Source organism: Musa acuminata, chromosome BXJ3-9, assembly GCF_036884655.1.
Source record: "Musa acuminata AAA Group cultivar baxijiao chromosome BXJ3-9, Cavendish_Baxijiao_AAA, whole genome shotgun sequence".
NCBI lineage: Eukaryota > Viridiplantae > Streptophyta > Magnoliopsida > Zingiberales > Musaceae > Musa > Musa acuminata.
The window spans coordinates 2,298,798-2,310,721 of NC_088357.1; the positions used below are offsets into that span (position 1 = coordinate 2,298,798).

Consider the following 11,924-nt stretch of genomic DNA (forward strand, 5'->3'; position numbering starts at 1 on the left):
ATCGTGCTTCTGAGGGAAACCGGAACCGTGTGTGTCTCTCTCGAAGGCAGACGGACAGATCCATCAACTGCATCGTCGAGTTATATCCGCATGCTTTCATGTTCGACTCCTTCCCCGGTGCTTTCACCAAGGGAAGAAGAAGCTGATCATGACCACCGGAGGTGGTGGGTTGGATGGATGATGACAGGTGGTGGTGGCCTTTTTCTTTTTCGCAAAGAGAGGAAGGAAAGGGCCCCCACAAGTCTCGCTCTTCCTCTTCTTTAAGCTCGATCTGCTCATCGCATCTTTGTTCGATGGCAAATGGACCCATCCTTGGCCTCCTTCGCAGTGCCTTCTTCATCATTACCCCACCACACTTGATGCAGAAGCCTCAGCTTTGGTGCTGCCACCTTATGCGTGCAAGTGACAGGATTAGTGAGGTTGTATAATGTACCTAAAAATAGCTAAAATAATCTCATTTAGCAGATAACTTTGCTGCATGTTGTTCCAGCCAAGAGAGCAGCTTCATCAGTTGCACAAGGAAGTCTAATTATTTATGGTAGCTGGAAATTAATAGATGTATCATGACAAGCACATCTCTTTTGCCATCCAATTGATTGAGTGGTGTCTCAGACCAAGAACAAATCAGCTGTTGATCTTGAATAAGCCCTGCTCATGTTTGTGGCAAGCATGTTTCATCATGTTGATAGCAGACAGTCAAATATTTCAATTTAGAACTTTGGGTGATGGAGAATACAGACAATGAAACAGATAGATATCAAGGTAGGCCCCCCCCCCCCCACCCGTTTTTTTTTCTTTTGAAAAATGTCAATAATGAAAGAAAATAATGTTTGCATATGATATGACTTAGCTGCAAACAGTGTCAATGCATAATAGAATAATGTCACTATTTTAATATAATTGAATAATTATCAAATAAATAGTAATTACATGAAAGATGTCGACTAGCTTATCTCATAAAGACTTTACCAAATTATCACTTATACTATTAAAATAAAAAATAAATAATATAATTTATCAAAATAAAAAAAGAAAGAATAACAAAATTTATCATATTGAAAAGAAGAGAATTATTCGTTGTTATGCTTATAAGCAATGAGCAATTCAAATGGAAAAATATCAGAGGAAAATAAAAACAATTTTTATATAAAAATATTATAAATAAATTATTCATATAGTTTTTAGAACCTTATTCAAGAAAATTATATATATATATATATATATATATATATATATATATATATATATATATATATGTATATATTCGAAAAATTAATCCCGGCGCCCACCGCCCTCGGACCTCGACCAAACGCTCCGATGCGCCCCACTCCCGCATCCACCACCTTCGCCAAGCTTCTCCGCCTCCGCGGCCTCTGCCACGCGAGATTGCTCGATCAAGTTTCGAGCGTGGTGGACGAGTTCGAGGCCGCCCAATGCGGTCACGCGCACCACTTTGATCGATGGGTGCTGTAAAAAGAAGCAGCTTTGATGTGGCGGGGCGATTGTTCGATCGGACTAAGGAGCTTGATCGCTAATGAGTTCACTTACACCGTCATGATTAGCAGGTGATTCAGGAACGACTCCGGGAGTGGTCGGTTCGAGCTGAGTGATGAGATGAAGCGCGCCGGTGTCTTCACCGATCTTTCTTTACACGCATAAAGCTTTGATGTCCGGGGGTAGCAAGTACCAAGATTCGGGATCTGCGTTTAAAGTGTTCGACGAAATGTAGGAGACGGAAGTTTCACCCGACGTCGTGATGGGTAACGCTGGGATCGGTGGGTTTTGTAGGCAAAATAAAGGATCCGGAGAAGCTGTGGTGTGAGTCAAAGATGTTACTACGTTTAGGGTTTCTAAGAACTGTATATATCTCAGTTCCTAAGCATTTTGCCTTTCAGTAATTCGTAGCATCTTGAGGAGATGGAAGAGAAAAAAAAATGCCTGGGAATTTTCGATTTGGAGATGATGAACGAATCATCGTAGACGATTGCAGCATATTCAATTACTGGGAACAGTTAGATCGAGGCAGTACAAATAGATAAACTGGGATTTCTTCTTCGGAAGAGAGGATGAAGGCAATAGAGACGAACAGATGAGTTATTGGCTTAAGCTTCAGGTTCCACGGCAGGTAGGGAGGTTCATCCTCACCGCCCATTCATGTCGGCCGGTGGCCACTGGCGACAGCCCACCTGCTCAAGGAACTTGCTCAGCCGCATATGCTTCGCAGCCCACTGATCCGCTAGTTTCTGTTCCTTTGCTTCCGCATCCTTCCTCAACCCCGCGATCTGCTCCTTGTACTCTGCTTCGACCCTCTCCAGCACCACCTGCTGCTCCTCCCTGAGTGCTCGCACTTTGGCCTCGATCTCCTCCATCTTCTCCCTCCTCTTGCAAGCCTTCTCCGACTCCAGCTGCAGCTCCAGCCTCTTCAGCCTCCATGCCGCTTCCTTCTTGTGCTCCATCCACGCTCGATGCCCTTCCTCTAACTCTCTGCAACAGTCGACCAGCTCCGACATCATGTTGCCGTCGACCGAACTGGCGAACCCCGGCACCACGCTGCGCTGAGAGGTTGTCAGCCCCAAACCACCGTTTCCTCCTCGTTCAGGCTGCGGCCAGGGCTTAGGAGCAGGAGGGACGGTGGAAGGTGAGAGTGTAAGTGTGACCGATGGCGACGGCGGCCTGCGGGAGCCGGCATTGTTCGACAGCCACGGTGGAAGGAATGGCGTGGCCATGAGCAGTGGGACGGCCCGCTGCTCCTTAACCAGCTTCTCGGCGAAGCTCTCGAGAATGCGGTCGTACTTGCCCGGCTCGGCGGTGGCGGCCCCGGACTTGTTGCTCTCTCTTTGCTCCCGCTGCTGCTTCTCCCTGAACACCTCCCACCACTTGCCCAGCCGCTTGGCTGTGCGTCCGGGGATCTCGGCCGCGATCTTCTTCCACTTGTTGCCGTGCTTGGCCTGCAGCCTTATCACCAGGCGCTGCTCCTCCTCGGTGAGCGATCCCTTCTTGATGCCGGGCTTGAGATAATTCTTCCACCTCTCCAAGCAGGATTTGGCGTCCCGGTCGAGGGTAACATTCATGCGCTGGGACACGAGGTGCCACTCCCTGGGACCATACTGCTTCACGTACGCACGCAATATAGCATCCTCTTCAGATCTCCACCGCTGCCTATCCTTCATTTGCAGTGGCCGACTCCCATCTCCTCTGGCGCCTCATAGCTTTCTGCCAAACATAAAACCATGAACAATGGCAATCCATGGAAGAAGACGACATCAGATACATCGACAAGTCATACGAATCTCGGGGTCTCTCGATAGAGTCAAGATATCGAGCACCCTGACGCTGCAGTGCCACCAAATAGAAATCTAGTGAAACTTAATGCCACAAACCATTTCATCGAAAGATCTCGAAGCACAAAAGATTGCCCGCTGGTTCGGAAGAATCCCAACGCATAGTACTTGCAGAATCTATGTGATTTTAGTCGTTAAATAATCCATTAACAATTATACGCCATATGATTAGAGTAGAGAAGCGAAGGTACGAAAACCTAATGATCGTTTGACTAAATCAATGAATAACGATAGATCACAAATCCAGCCAGATTCGACATTACCAACAAAACACTTCATAGAAGCTCGGTATCTTCAAAGACTCGACGCCAGTGATGACTTACGACGGTCTTCCAATGATGCCGATGGCTAGCAGCTTCGATCCAAAGGGCAGAGCATAGCATGGCATAGCATAACCATGCAGCAGCAGCGAAATGGAAAGGGAATATTTGGCCAAGGGCGAACAAAGCGGGCTTCAAATATAAGGGAAGAGGAAGTTGAGACAGGGCGACGGGACAGCAACGTAAAGGAAACGCACGCGAACGGCAAAAAGACGAAAGGTGGTAAAGAAAGAGAGAGATGGGAAGAGAAAGGGTGAGGGGAGGAAGGTCGTCGGGGTAAAAGACTACTCACAACAGGGACAGTGGAGTGCGGTGGGCGCCGTGTCAATGTTTGAGCAAGGAACGTGATGCCATGATCATATTTGCACACGGCGGAAACCCATCCATTGATCCCACGGAAGATGTCTTTTACTTTACTGTTAAGAAGAAGGATAAAAAGAAAAGAAAAGATAAAGGTTTCCTGTCCCCAGAGAGAGAGAGAGAGAGAGAGAGAGGTGGCTTAGAGGTGGAACAGTGGCAGAGGGTAGGCTAGTGCGGAGCAGCATAAACGATAAATCCATGCTTTGGGACATGAGACTTATCCAGCGGATGGGAACAGTGCCTTCATCCTTACAAAAGACGGGAAGGTGTAAGAACAAGAACGTAATAAATGCATGATGGAAGAGAGAAATCAATGGAACCGGACATCTGACAATCTTACAGAGGTAATCTGCCCGCCCCGCCCCCCCGGCGGAGAGTGGCGCGATCTTCTGTGCTGCGCTTGCATTTTTTGTCATGCCAAGAACCATCGCGTCGTACGACGGGAAGCCTTCCCTTTTTTGTTTCTTGCGTTGCCAACTCATGAGCGACCAGCCTTCCCTCATGGATCCATTACGTTCCGAGACAAGACTGGACCGGCAGCTCTGCTGCCAGTTAATGGCAAAAGCTACCCGTCTCCTCGCTTACCTCAAGCATGTAAAACCCCTCCCGATACGAGCTACTGAGCTACAGATCTGCCAAAGATATTGGACTCACTCAAATCTATCTACACGGGGGGATAAGAGATACTAACTTTACTCATGGTCGTCGTCGCCGTAGCAGTAATCGTAGTAACAGTGAATAAAGAGACACCTTAACTCCTCTTCGTCGTCGTCGTCGTCGTCGTAGTAATTGTAGAAACTGTAGAAAGCAGTAACAGTTGGGGTCCGGCACTGTGTGCCCCGATACGAACGGGAACTTTCACTGTGAGAGCAAGTGGCATCATTGGAGAGAGATGAGAAGGCAGGGGAAAAGAGAAAACAGAAGGCGCGGTTGCCAAGGGGGGTGGTGGCACACTGTGGGTGGAAATGGCCATGCCTGGCAATGGCAATGGCGGGACCTGTACTGCAGATACAGTCATGGGCCCTGAGAAGAGAGACAGAGAGAGAGGGGCGCGGTGGAAAGATTTGCGTTTTAGTGCGCGCTTCGCGGCACAAGGAGACGAATCGATGGAGACTGGACCTCTTCCTCCACCACCTCGTCTCTTCCTCTCTCTGGCGCTTCGTCTTTGGTGTCAGCGACTGGTTACGTCGCTCTCCTCTTCCTCGCCGATCCAATTACCCTTCTCTTCCTCTCTCTCTCCCTTCCTTGGCTTCGGGGTTCGTGTCTCATCTTCCTCCACCGCCCCTGCCATCCACCCTGTTTGGCAGTGCGACTTCTCTGTGGGACCGCTTTGTCTGCTTGTGGGCATCACCAGATCGACCCTGACGTAAAAGGACATTGGTCTTCAACATCGAGTCTGCAAAGTGTTAGGTAATTTTACGTATTCTAATTATTAATTAAATACATGTTTAATCATAACCATAATTGTTCTTCAAGATATATTAAAGCCATACACACGTAGCTGAAAATTTTGACTGGGTTACTGGTCCAAAGGCCACGGCATCACTCCTCTCCCATGTGCACGAGACATGAGATCCAATAAATCCGGACGTGGATTGGGCTGCACGCATCCTCGAACATGTCAGATCTGTGCAAATGGAGCAACTCATCTTTTCTCTCTCTTCCGTCGCCCATCCATCATTCAACTACGTCGAATTGAGTTGTAGCTTTCTTCGTCGACCCTTCCTGCGCTTTTGCATGTGGTGGACTGAAGAATATTCTTGATTCCATTTCGATTCCCAAGTTTACGAGTCGCCAACTGTCCCTATAAATCGATTCGATGACTATCAATGTATAAATCGATTGAGCGTGCGGGCCGAGCCTGATCCGATCATAGTCATCGAGTTGGTTCAAAGCTGAGCCGGGCCATGTTCATCTTTTCCGGCCCGGCTAATTGCAACACTCAGTTGGCCCATTCATACCGCCTCCTTACGCCTTTCTCTCGAGTCTCGAGACTTGCACGGAACGGGAAATCTGTGATCGGATAGGATCGGACCGCCCCAATTTCTTGGTTTCCTCGTCCGATTCTTGGAGAACAATGGCCAGGAAGTTTTTCGTCGGCGGCAACTGGAAATGCGTAGGCTCCCGTTTCTGAAGAGCTCTCGATCGATGATTTCATTTGGATTTGATTTCTTCGCTGTTCACGGTTGATGGAGCTTCGCGTCGCTTCTCGTTTTTCGGATTACTTCTTCGACATCTCTGAATCACCTGGTCTGTGGTTGTTCTACGGTTTCCGAAACGTGAGGACAAGGGGGGTTTTGGTGATCTTTTTCATAATTTGGAAATGGTTGCTCTTGTTTTGCTTCGATCTTTTATGTTTCCCTTCTCTAAATGTGGTTTTGGTTGGGAATTTATGCAGAATGGGACAGTTGAACAAGTCAAGAAGATCGTCACCGTCCTGAACGAAGCTGAAGTCCCGCCTGAGGAGGTTGTGGGTATGGCTTAAACCTAAATTGCTCTGATGATGTTACATTTGTTTGTTAGATGGATTTGAGTGTTTGATCCGGCATGTAATTTTCACAATGTCAGTTAAGCACGAAAATTTGTTCTTGTACCAATTTAATGCACTTTTAGTTCCCTGTGATCATTTATTGTGTGTGTATGCACTTGTGTTCTCCAACAGCAGTCTTTCTCATAGTGGTTCTTCGGAGGATAGGATGCCATCATCTTAAATATGTGAATCTATGTAACTTCACTTAAGTTATAAATGGCTTTAGAGCATGCCCTTTTTTTTCTGTGTTGTTTTGTGAGTCCTACTTGCCTGTTATGGACTTGCACTAGGAAAGATGACATAGATCGTTGAATTTTACTTTTTGCTATATCCTTAAACATTGCATTAACTTTGTACACGCAAAGAAAAATTATATGGTAAACAAGTCCGACTAGTGAGGAGGTTAAGATCTCTTCTTACCGTCATGCAAGGCCAGACTAGTTAAGCTTCACAAATATATCTGATCTGTTAGAAATACACATATGGAAGAGAAAGATGTCATCTTAAGCCGGCTAATCACCTGATATGGGCTAAAAGGAGTATCTGGATGTTAGACTGCACAAACTTGTAAACTTTGAGCAATAGTCAAAGTTGGCTCAGAGAACAATGAAATTATGATCTTTACCTCTACGAATGCACTTGACAGTTAGCTGGAGCCACTTGTTCAGAGTCTTGTTTATTATAGGATCATCGGAAATGACCATAATAATATGTACGTGTTATGACATTCGATGACATCACAATGATTTGTCTTTTGGTCAACACATGACTATTGGGGTCTTGTAAATGGTTTTTGCAGATGTTGTTGTGAGCCCTCCTTTTGTTTTCCTTAGTTTGGTGAAAAGCTTGCTGCGATCTGATTTTCAAGTTGCTGCACAGAATTGTTGGGCAAGGAAAGGAGGTGCTTTCACAGGTGAAGTTAGGTAAGACATTCCTCTAAGTGGTTGTTGAGGATATGTAAATTTTTAAAATATGGAAATATCATGCTTGAAGGTCAATGCTCTCAATTCTACTCATCGGATGCTCAACCTTTGTATTCATCATGCCTCTCTGACCCTTCTTGCAAAATGAATTTGATATATTAATTATCAGCGAGACATTGCTCAACCTTTGTAAACTTTCACATGTGATTTATTAATATCACTGAGCTGAAAACATTAACTTCTCATGTGCGAGAAGGCTGTTTCATTACCTGCTAGAATCAGAAGCTCACTTAAAGACTATTTTTCCTTTTTTTTTTAAGAAAAGAAGTAGATATATTAACTCAAGAAGTCATCATACAGAAACATCAGGAAACAGAAGTATTCAGTCTACCAAAATTGCAGATATATTTTAACATTGTTTGATTCTGTAATCTGTGGTGATTTCTTCAGTGGCTGAAATTTCAGTGTTGCCAAAACTGCAGCAAGTTGGGTCTTGATAATTTAAAGACCACATTTGTCCTGAGTCATTGTTAACTACTGGATGTAATCTTCTTATATCTCAACATATTTAATCATATGCCAAGAGAACTTGTGCTCTCACCAACAGTTGCTCATTTGTATCAGCTTATGTATGAAACCTGAATTGTTAAAATATATTTAACAAAGAAAATGTCATTCTTGATGGATGTAGTCTAGGAGCTGGCCTTAGTCGCCATATTGGCATCTCTTGTACTTTATTGAATTTTTGTCAAGCATCTTAATCTAGATGCTGTGTCACCAAAATCACCATAGTCATTTTAGGGAAATAAGGGTAAATTCCCTAGAACTATCTGTTCCATTTTCTTTGATTGGTTCAACTAATGCAATTTAAATCTAATATTGTGCTCTTGTGATGTATGGTGATGTATACTTGATAAATGTTCCTGACTAAATTCAATCTTCTTAAACAAACTCGAACATGCAAGAGTTGAGAAGTTTATCATATTGATTCTCATGCAGTGCTGAGATGCTTGTAAATCTGGGCATTCCTTGGGTCATTTTGGGTCACTCTGAAAGGAGGCTATTGTTGGGTGAAACAAATGAGGCAAGTTTTCCTTATGTCACTTGTATCATTTGCATTTATATTAGTTGACAGTTCTTTTAATCATTGTATAATTCTCGTGTGGACCTCCTCACTGCATATCCCAGTTTAAATTTTGGGAATATCGCAATAGGTACTTCAATTTTTTTTAAGCTAATTTGATATTGTCGGAGTTCCTCTTAATTAAAAGCAACCCAGTTATGTGCACATATAAGTGCAAGAAAAAATGAACCCACTTCGATAAAAGTTAATGGGATGATCTTTAATGTTGTATAAGCTGAATATCTGCAGAATGCTATGCCAGAGAGCCAAAAATTGGTATACTTATGGAGGAAAATGTAGCTTAACCTAGAGTTATGTTATGACTGTATGTGCCTGAAACTAATCAACCGGTACAAGATATGAATAATCATTGCACCACCTGGTTTGATGGATTGTTAATCCCACTAACTTGGAGTGAACCAATCTAGCCCTGATGATAGCATAAATATCCTTCCTCTTTTTATGTGGTACTAACTGGAGTATCTATCTTCCCAACTCAAAGGATTATTGTCTTCATCAAGGTCTGCAGCTCAATGCATAGACTAGAATCTTTCCTAATAGGTGGCATGTGAGTGTCAATATTGTACCTCAACAATAAATTAGAACTCTTTTGGTCTCAGTTAGGTTTTGTAACACAGTTATTCAGCATGATATGTATTTGCTTCATCAATGGCAGTTTGTGGGAGACAAAGTTGCATATGCACTCTCTCAAGGATTAAAGGTGATTGCCTGTGTTGGTGAGACACTAGAGCAGCGAGAATCAGGATCAACTATGGATATTGTTGCTGCACAAACAAAAGCAATTGCAGGCAATGCGAGTGTTAATTTTTTATAACTTTATATTAACTGTTTATTATCAGCAGATATTTACTTTTTGTGTTATCATTTTGCATCATTGGGAAAACTGTATATCTAGCTATTGTTGAACTGGTAGACTAGGTAACTTGTGATGGTTTATCTTCCACTGCATCATTTCCATGTTATTTCTCCATTTTCTTTTCTTTTTTCCTATACGAATAGATCTGTTTCTTAACTTTCAGTTCTTCATTTCACTTTTTCAAGGATCATAGTCTGAATTTGAACTTTTATGTCAAAAGTCACAAATGGTTACTATTAAAGGAGTTGTTTCTTGCAGGCTGGATATCCGATTGGAACAATGTTGTGTTAGCCTATGAGCCAGTTTGGGCCATTGGAACTGGCAAAGTTGCAACCCCCACTCAGGCTCAGGAGGTGTGTTATGTGATACCTGATGACTCTGTAGCTTGTTTCATCAACCTTAAATTTTTGGACAATAATATGTTATCCAAGTGAGTGATAGATATAGTAACTCTTTATCCTACTTGGCATGATAATTTATCATCAGTATTCATTATCAAAATTCTTGTGGTTACTCGATTCAAGATAAACTAGAGATAACCAAATTTGCTTCGGTTGTTTAGGTTGTGTTATCAGTTGATGCTAGTGATAATTAACTAACTGTATCCTATCATTTCTTACCATTTTTTGTTATGTTAAATGCAGCGGTTATTAATGTTTGATATCTCTGCTAGTAAGATGTTGTATTCCTGCTGCTGAGTTATGAAGGTTTCAAGTGCATATAGGAATCAAATTTGCTTTATTCATTTGTGAAATATACTACGTAATTTAAATTGCACATTTTCTTTTTTCTGTTTTCTAGTAGGAATTCTCTACTCTATTTTAAATGGAGATGAACATTGTTTTAGTTTAATGTTTCCCTAGCGCATATACCTATTGTGATTCAAGATATAAACACTATGTGTGTCCATTGTAAAGGTTGCTACTATTGTATCCTCATACTGATTCCGGTTCTTTTTATTTTAACTCTGAAACAAGATGTTATGGACCTTGCTATGGTATCAAACTTTTGCACCAAAATATGTACCACTAACATAATCACACACATATCACATTATGTATAGCTTCATTAAATCATTTTTAGCACATTTTTTCTCACCATCATGTGGAAAATATACCAGGTACACACAGCTCTAAGGAAATTGCTTCATGATAATGTGAGTCCTGAAGTTGCTGCATCAACTAGGATTATATATGGAGGTACATCTTTCAAATTGTCTAGAAAAGTCATATTTCTCAAACGTAAACCAATTTTTGCATTAACCGGTGGACTTCAGCTTTTTGTTGAAGCCAACTATTACATTTTCAAACGTGTTGAATTTAATGCAATACGTCAAGATTGTCAGAGAAGTGAATTTTCTATGGTATATATCTGTGAAATATTGTTTCTTTATAAAGATTATTGCTGGATTTTAGCTGTTAATTGTCCATCATGATAATTGCAGGTTCTGTAAATGGAGCCAATTGCAAAGAACTGGCAGCACAACCTGATGTTGATGGGTTTCTTGTTGGTGGAGCTTCCTTGAAGGTTTTTGTCTGACGTCACTCTTCTTTTATCCTTTTTATAAAATAGGAATTTATAAAAAAAATCTCTGGGCCTTTGAGAGTTTGACTCCTGATCACCGGTTAAGCTATACTATGCTGCAGCTGAAGAGTGTTTCTTGATACAAGTGGCAGTTGGATTTGTTCGCTTCTATCAGCATAGTCGACATTGCCAATTTAATTGAATATGCACACTTGGATGGAATTGACACTGACACATTTGTTTGTGAAAACAACCTGTTTGAATGAATGAAGCAAGCATATCGTACTGAAGGCAGTCTGCTGTTAGAGAAACAATTGAAATGAAAGGTGTCCTCTGACCAGGAAGGAATTGCACCACCTTACAAAAACTTGTCCATTGTTCATGCTTGCTGTTTCTCGATTATGTTCTTATGGCTAGTTGATCATACCTGGCTGTAAAAAGTGATCAGCCCTTCTATAAGTCTGCTACACTTTGATTTCCCAACCTGGTTTCTGACTTCTTTTCCTTTCTGTCTACAGCCAGAATTTGTGGACATTATCAAGTCTGCTACGGTTAAGTCATCTGCATAAGACGCTGGATTTGTTCATGTTTCAACACTTGTGTGGCGGAATCTTTTGTAAAACTATGAACGAAGCAACAGTGGCAGGGAAATGTTATAAAGCTAGTTCTACTTTCCCGTTTTGCTCAATGATACCTGTATTGTCTCCCACAATTTAGCTCGACTCCAAAATGAGTGGGACTTGTGGCTTCTTGTTAATGACTTTTCTTCTTGTATGGGTTTTGGAAGAAGGGATTTGATTTGAATGTAGATTTGGAATAACAATTTGTTTTGAATCCTTTAGCAATTGCAGAACTTATTTTATGCAATGAAAGTCTGTTGTATCGTCACAAAAAGAAAAAAAAAATCTTTTGTCAAAATATCAGCC

General features: G+C 42.2%; 2 protein-coding genes across 7 annotated transcripts; one reads left to right on the top strand and one right to left on the bottom strand.

The window, feature by feature from the left end:
• Positions 1–1,977: 1,977 nt before the first annotated feature.
• LOC135648739 (transcription factor AS1-like) lies at positions 1,978–5,285 on the bottom strand. 4 transcript variants are annotated; one of them, XM_065166660.1, is made up of 3 exons: positions 4,772–5,285; positions 3,605–4,653; positions 1,978–3,213 (listed from the first exon to the last, which is right to left on the bottom strand). In XM_065166660.1, the coding sequence occupies exon 3, from the start codon at positions 3,168–3,170 to the stop codon at positions 2,142–2,144; it is 1,029 nt and encodes a 342-aa protein (XP_065022732.1). In that variant the 5' UTR covers positions 3,171–3,213; positions 3,605–4,653; positions 4,772–5,285; the 3' UTR covers positions 1,978–2,141. The 4 variants fall into 4 exon arrangements, with proteins under 4 accessions (XP_065022732.1, XP_065022729.1, XP_065022733.1 ...); XM_065166657.1 differs by having other exon boundaries at positions 3,605–4,269; positions 4,362–5,285; XM_065166661.1 differs by lacking the exon at positions 3,605–4,653 and having other exon boundaries at positions 4,713–5,285.
• Positions 5,286–5,898: 613 nt separating this feature from the next.
• On the top strand, positions 5,899–11,843 carry LOC135581454 (triosephosphate isomerase, cytosolic-like). 3 transcript variants are annotated; one of them, XM_065166241.1, is made up of 9 exons: positions 5,899–6,321; positions 6,420–6,495; positions 7,351–7,474; positions 8,474–8,558; positions 9,274–9,406; positions 9,733–9,827; positions 10,595–10,673; positions 10,919–11,001; positions 11,517–11,843. In XM_065166241.1, exons 1-9 carry the CDS (start codon positions 6,211–6,213, stop codon positions 11,565–11,567), a joined length of 837 nt encoding a protein of 278 aa, XP_065022313.1. In that variant the 5' UTR covers positions 5,899–6,210; the 3' UTR covers positions 11,568–11,843. The 3 variants fall into 3 exon arrangements, with proteins under 3 accessions (XP_065022313.1, XP_065022314.1, XP_065022315.1); XM_065166242.1 differs by having other exon boundaries at positions 5,906–6,300; XM_065166243.1 differs by having other exon boundaries at positions 5,916–6,137.
• Positions 11,844–11,924: the final 81 nt, after the last annotated feature.

Bases quoted from the DNA above. Each gene is read 5' to 3' on its own strand.
- LOC135648739 (XM_065166660.1), bottom strand. From the start codon at position 3,170: ATGAAGGATAGGCAGCGGTGGAGATCTGAAGAGGATGCTATATTGCGT.
- LOC135581454 (XM_065166241.1), top strand. From the start codon at position 6,211: ATGGAGCTTCGCGTCGCTTCTCGTTTTTCGGATTACTTCTTCGACATC. The intron at 8,559-9,273 runs GCAAGTTTTCCT...CATCAATGGCAG, and splicing joins TGTTGGGTGAAACAAATGAG to TTTGTGGGAGACAAAGTTGC. The intron at 9,828-10,594 runs GTGTGTTATGTG...AAAATATACCAG, and splicing joins CCCCCACTCAGGCTCAGGAG to GTACACACAGCTCTAAGGAA.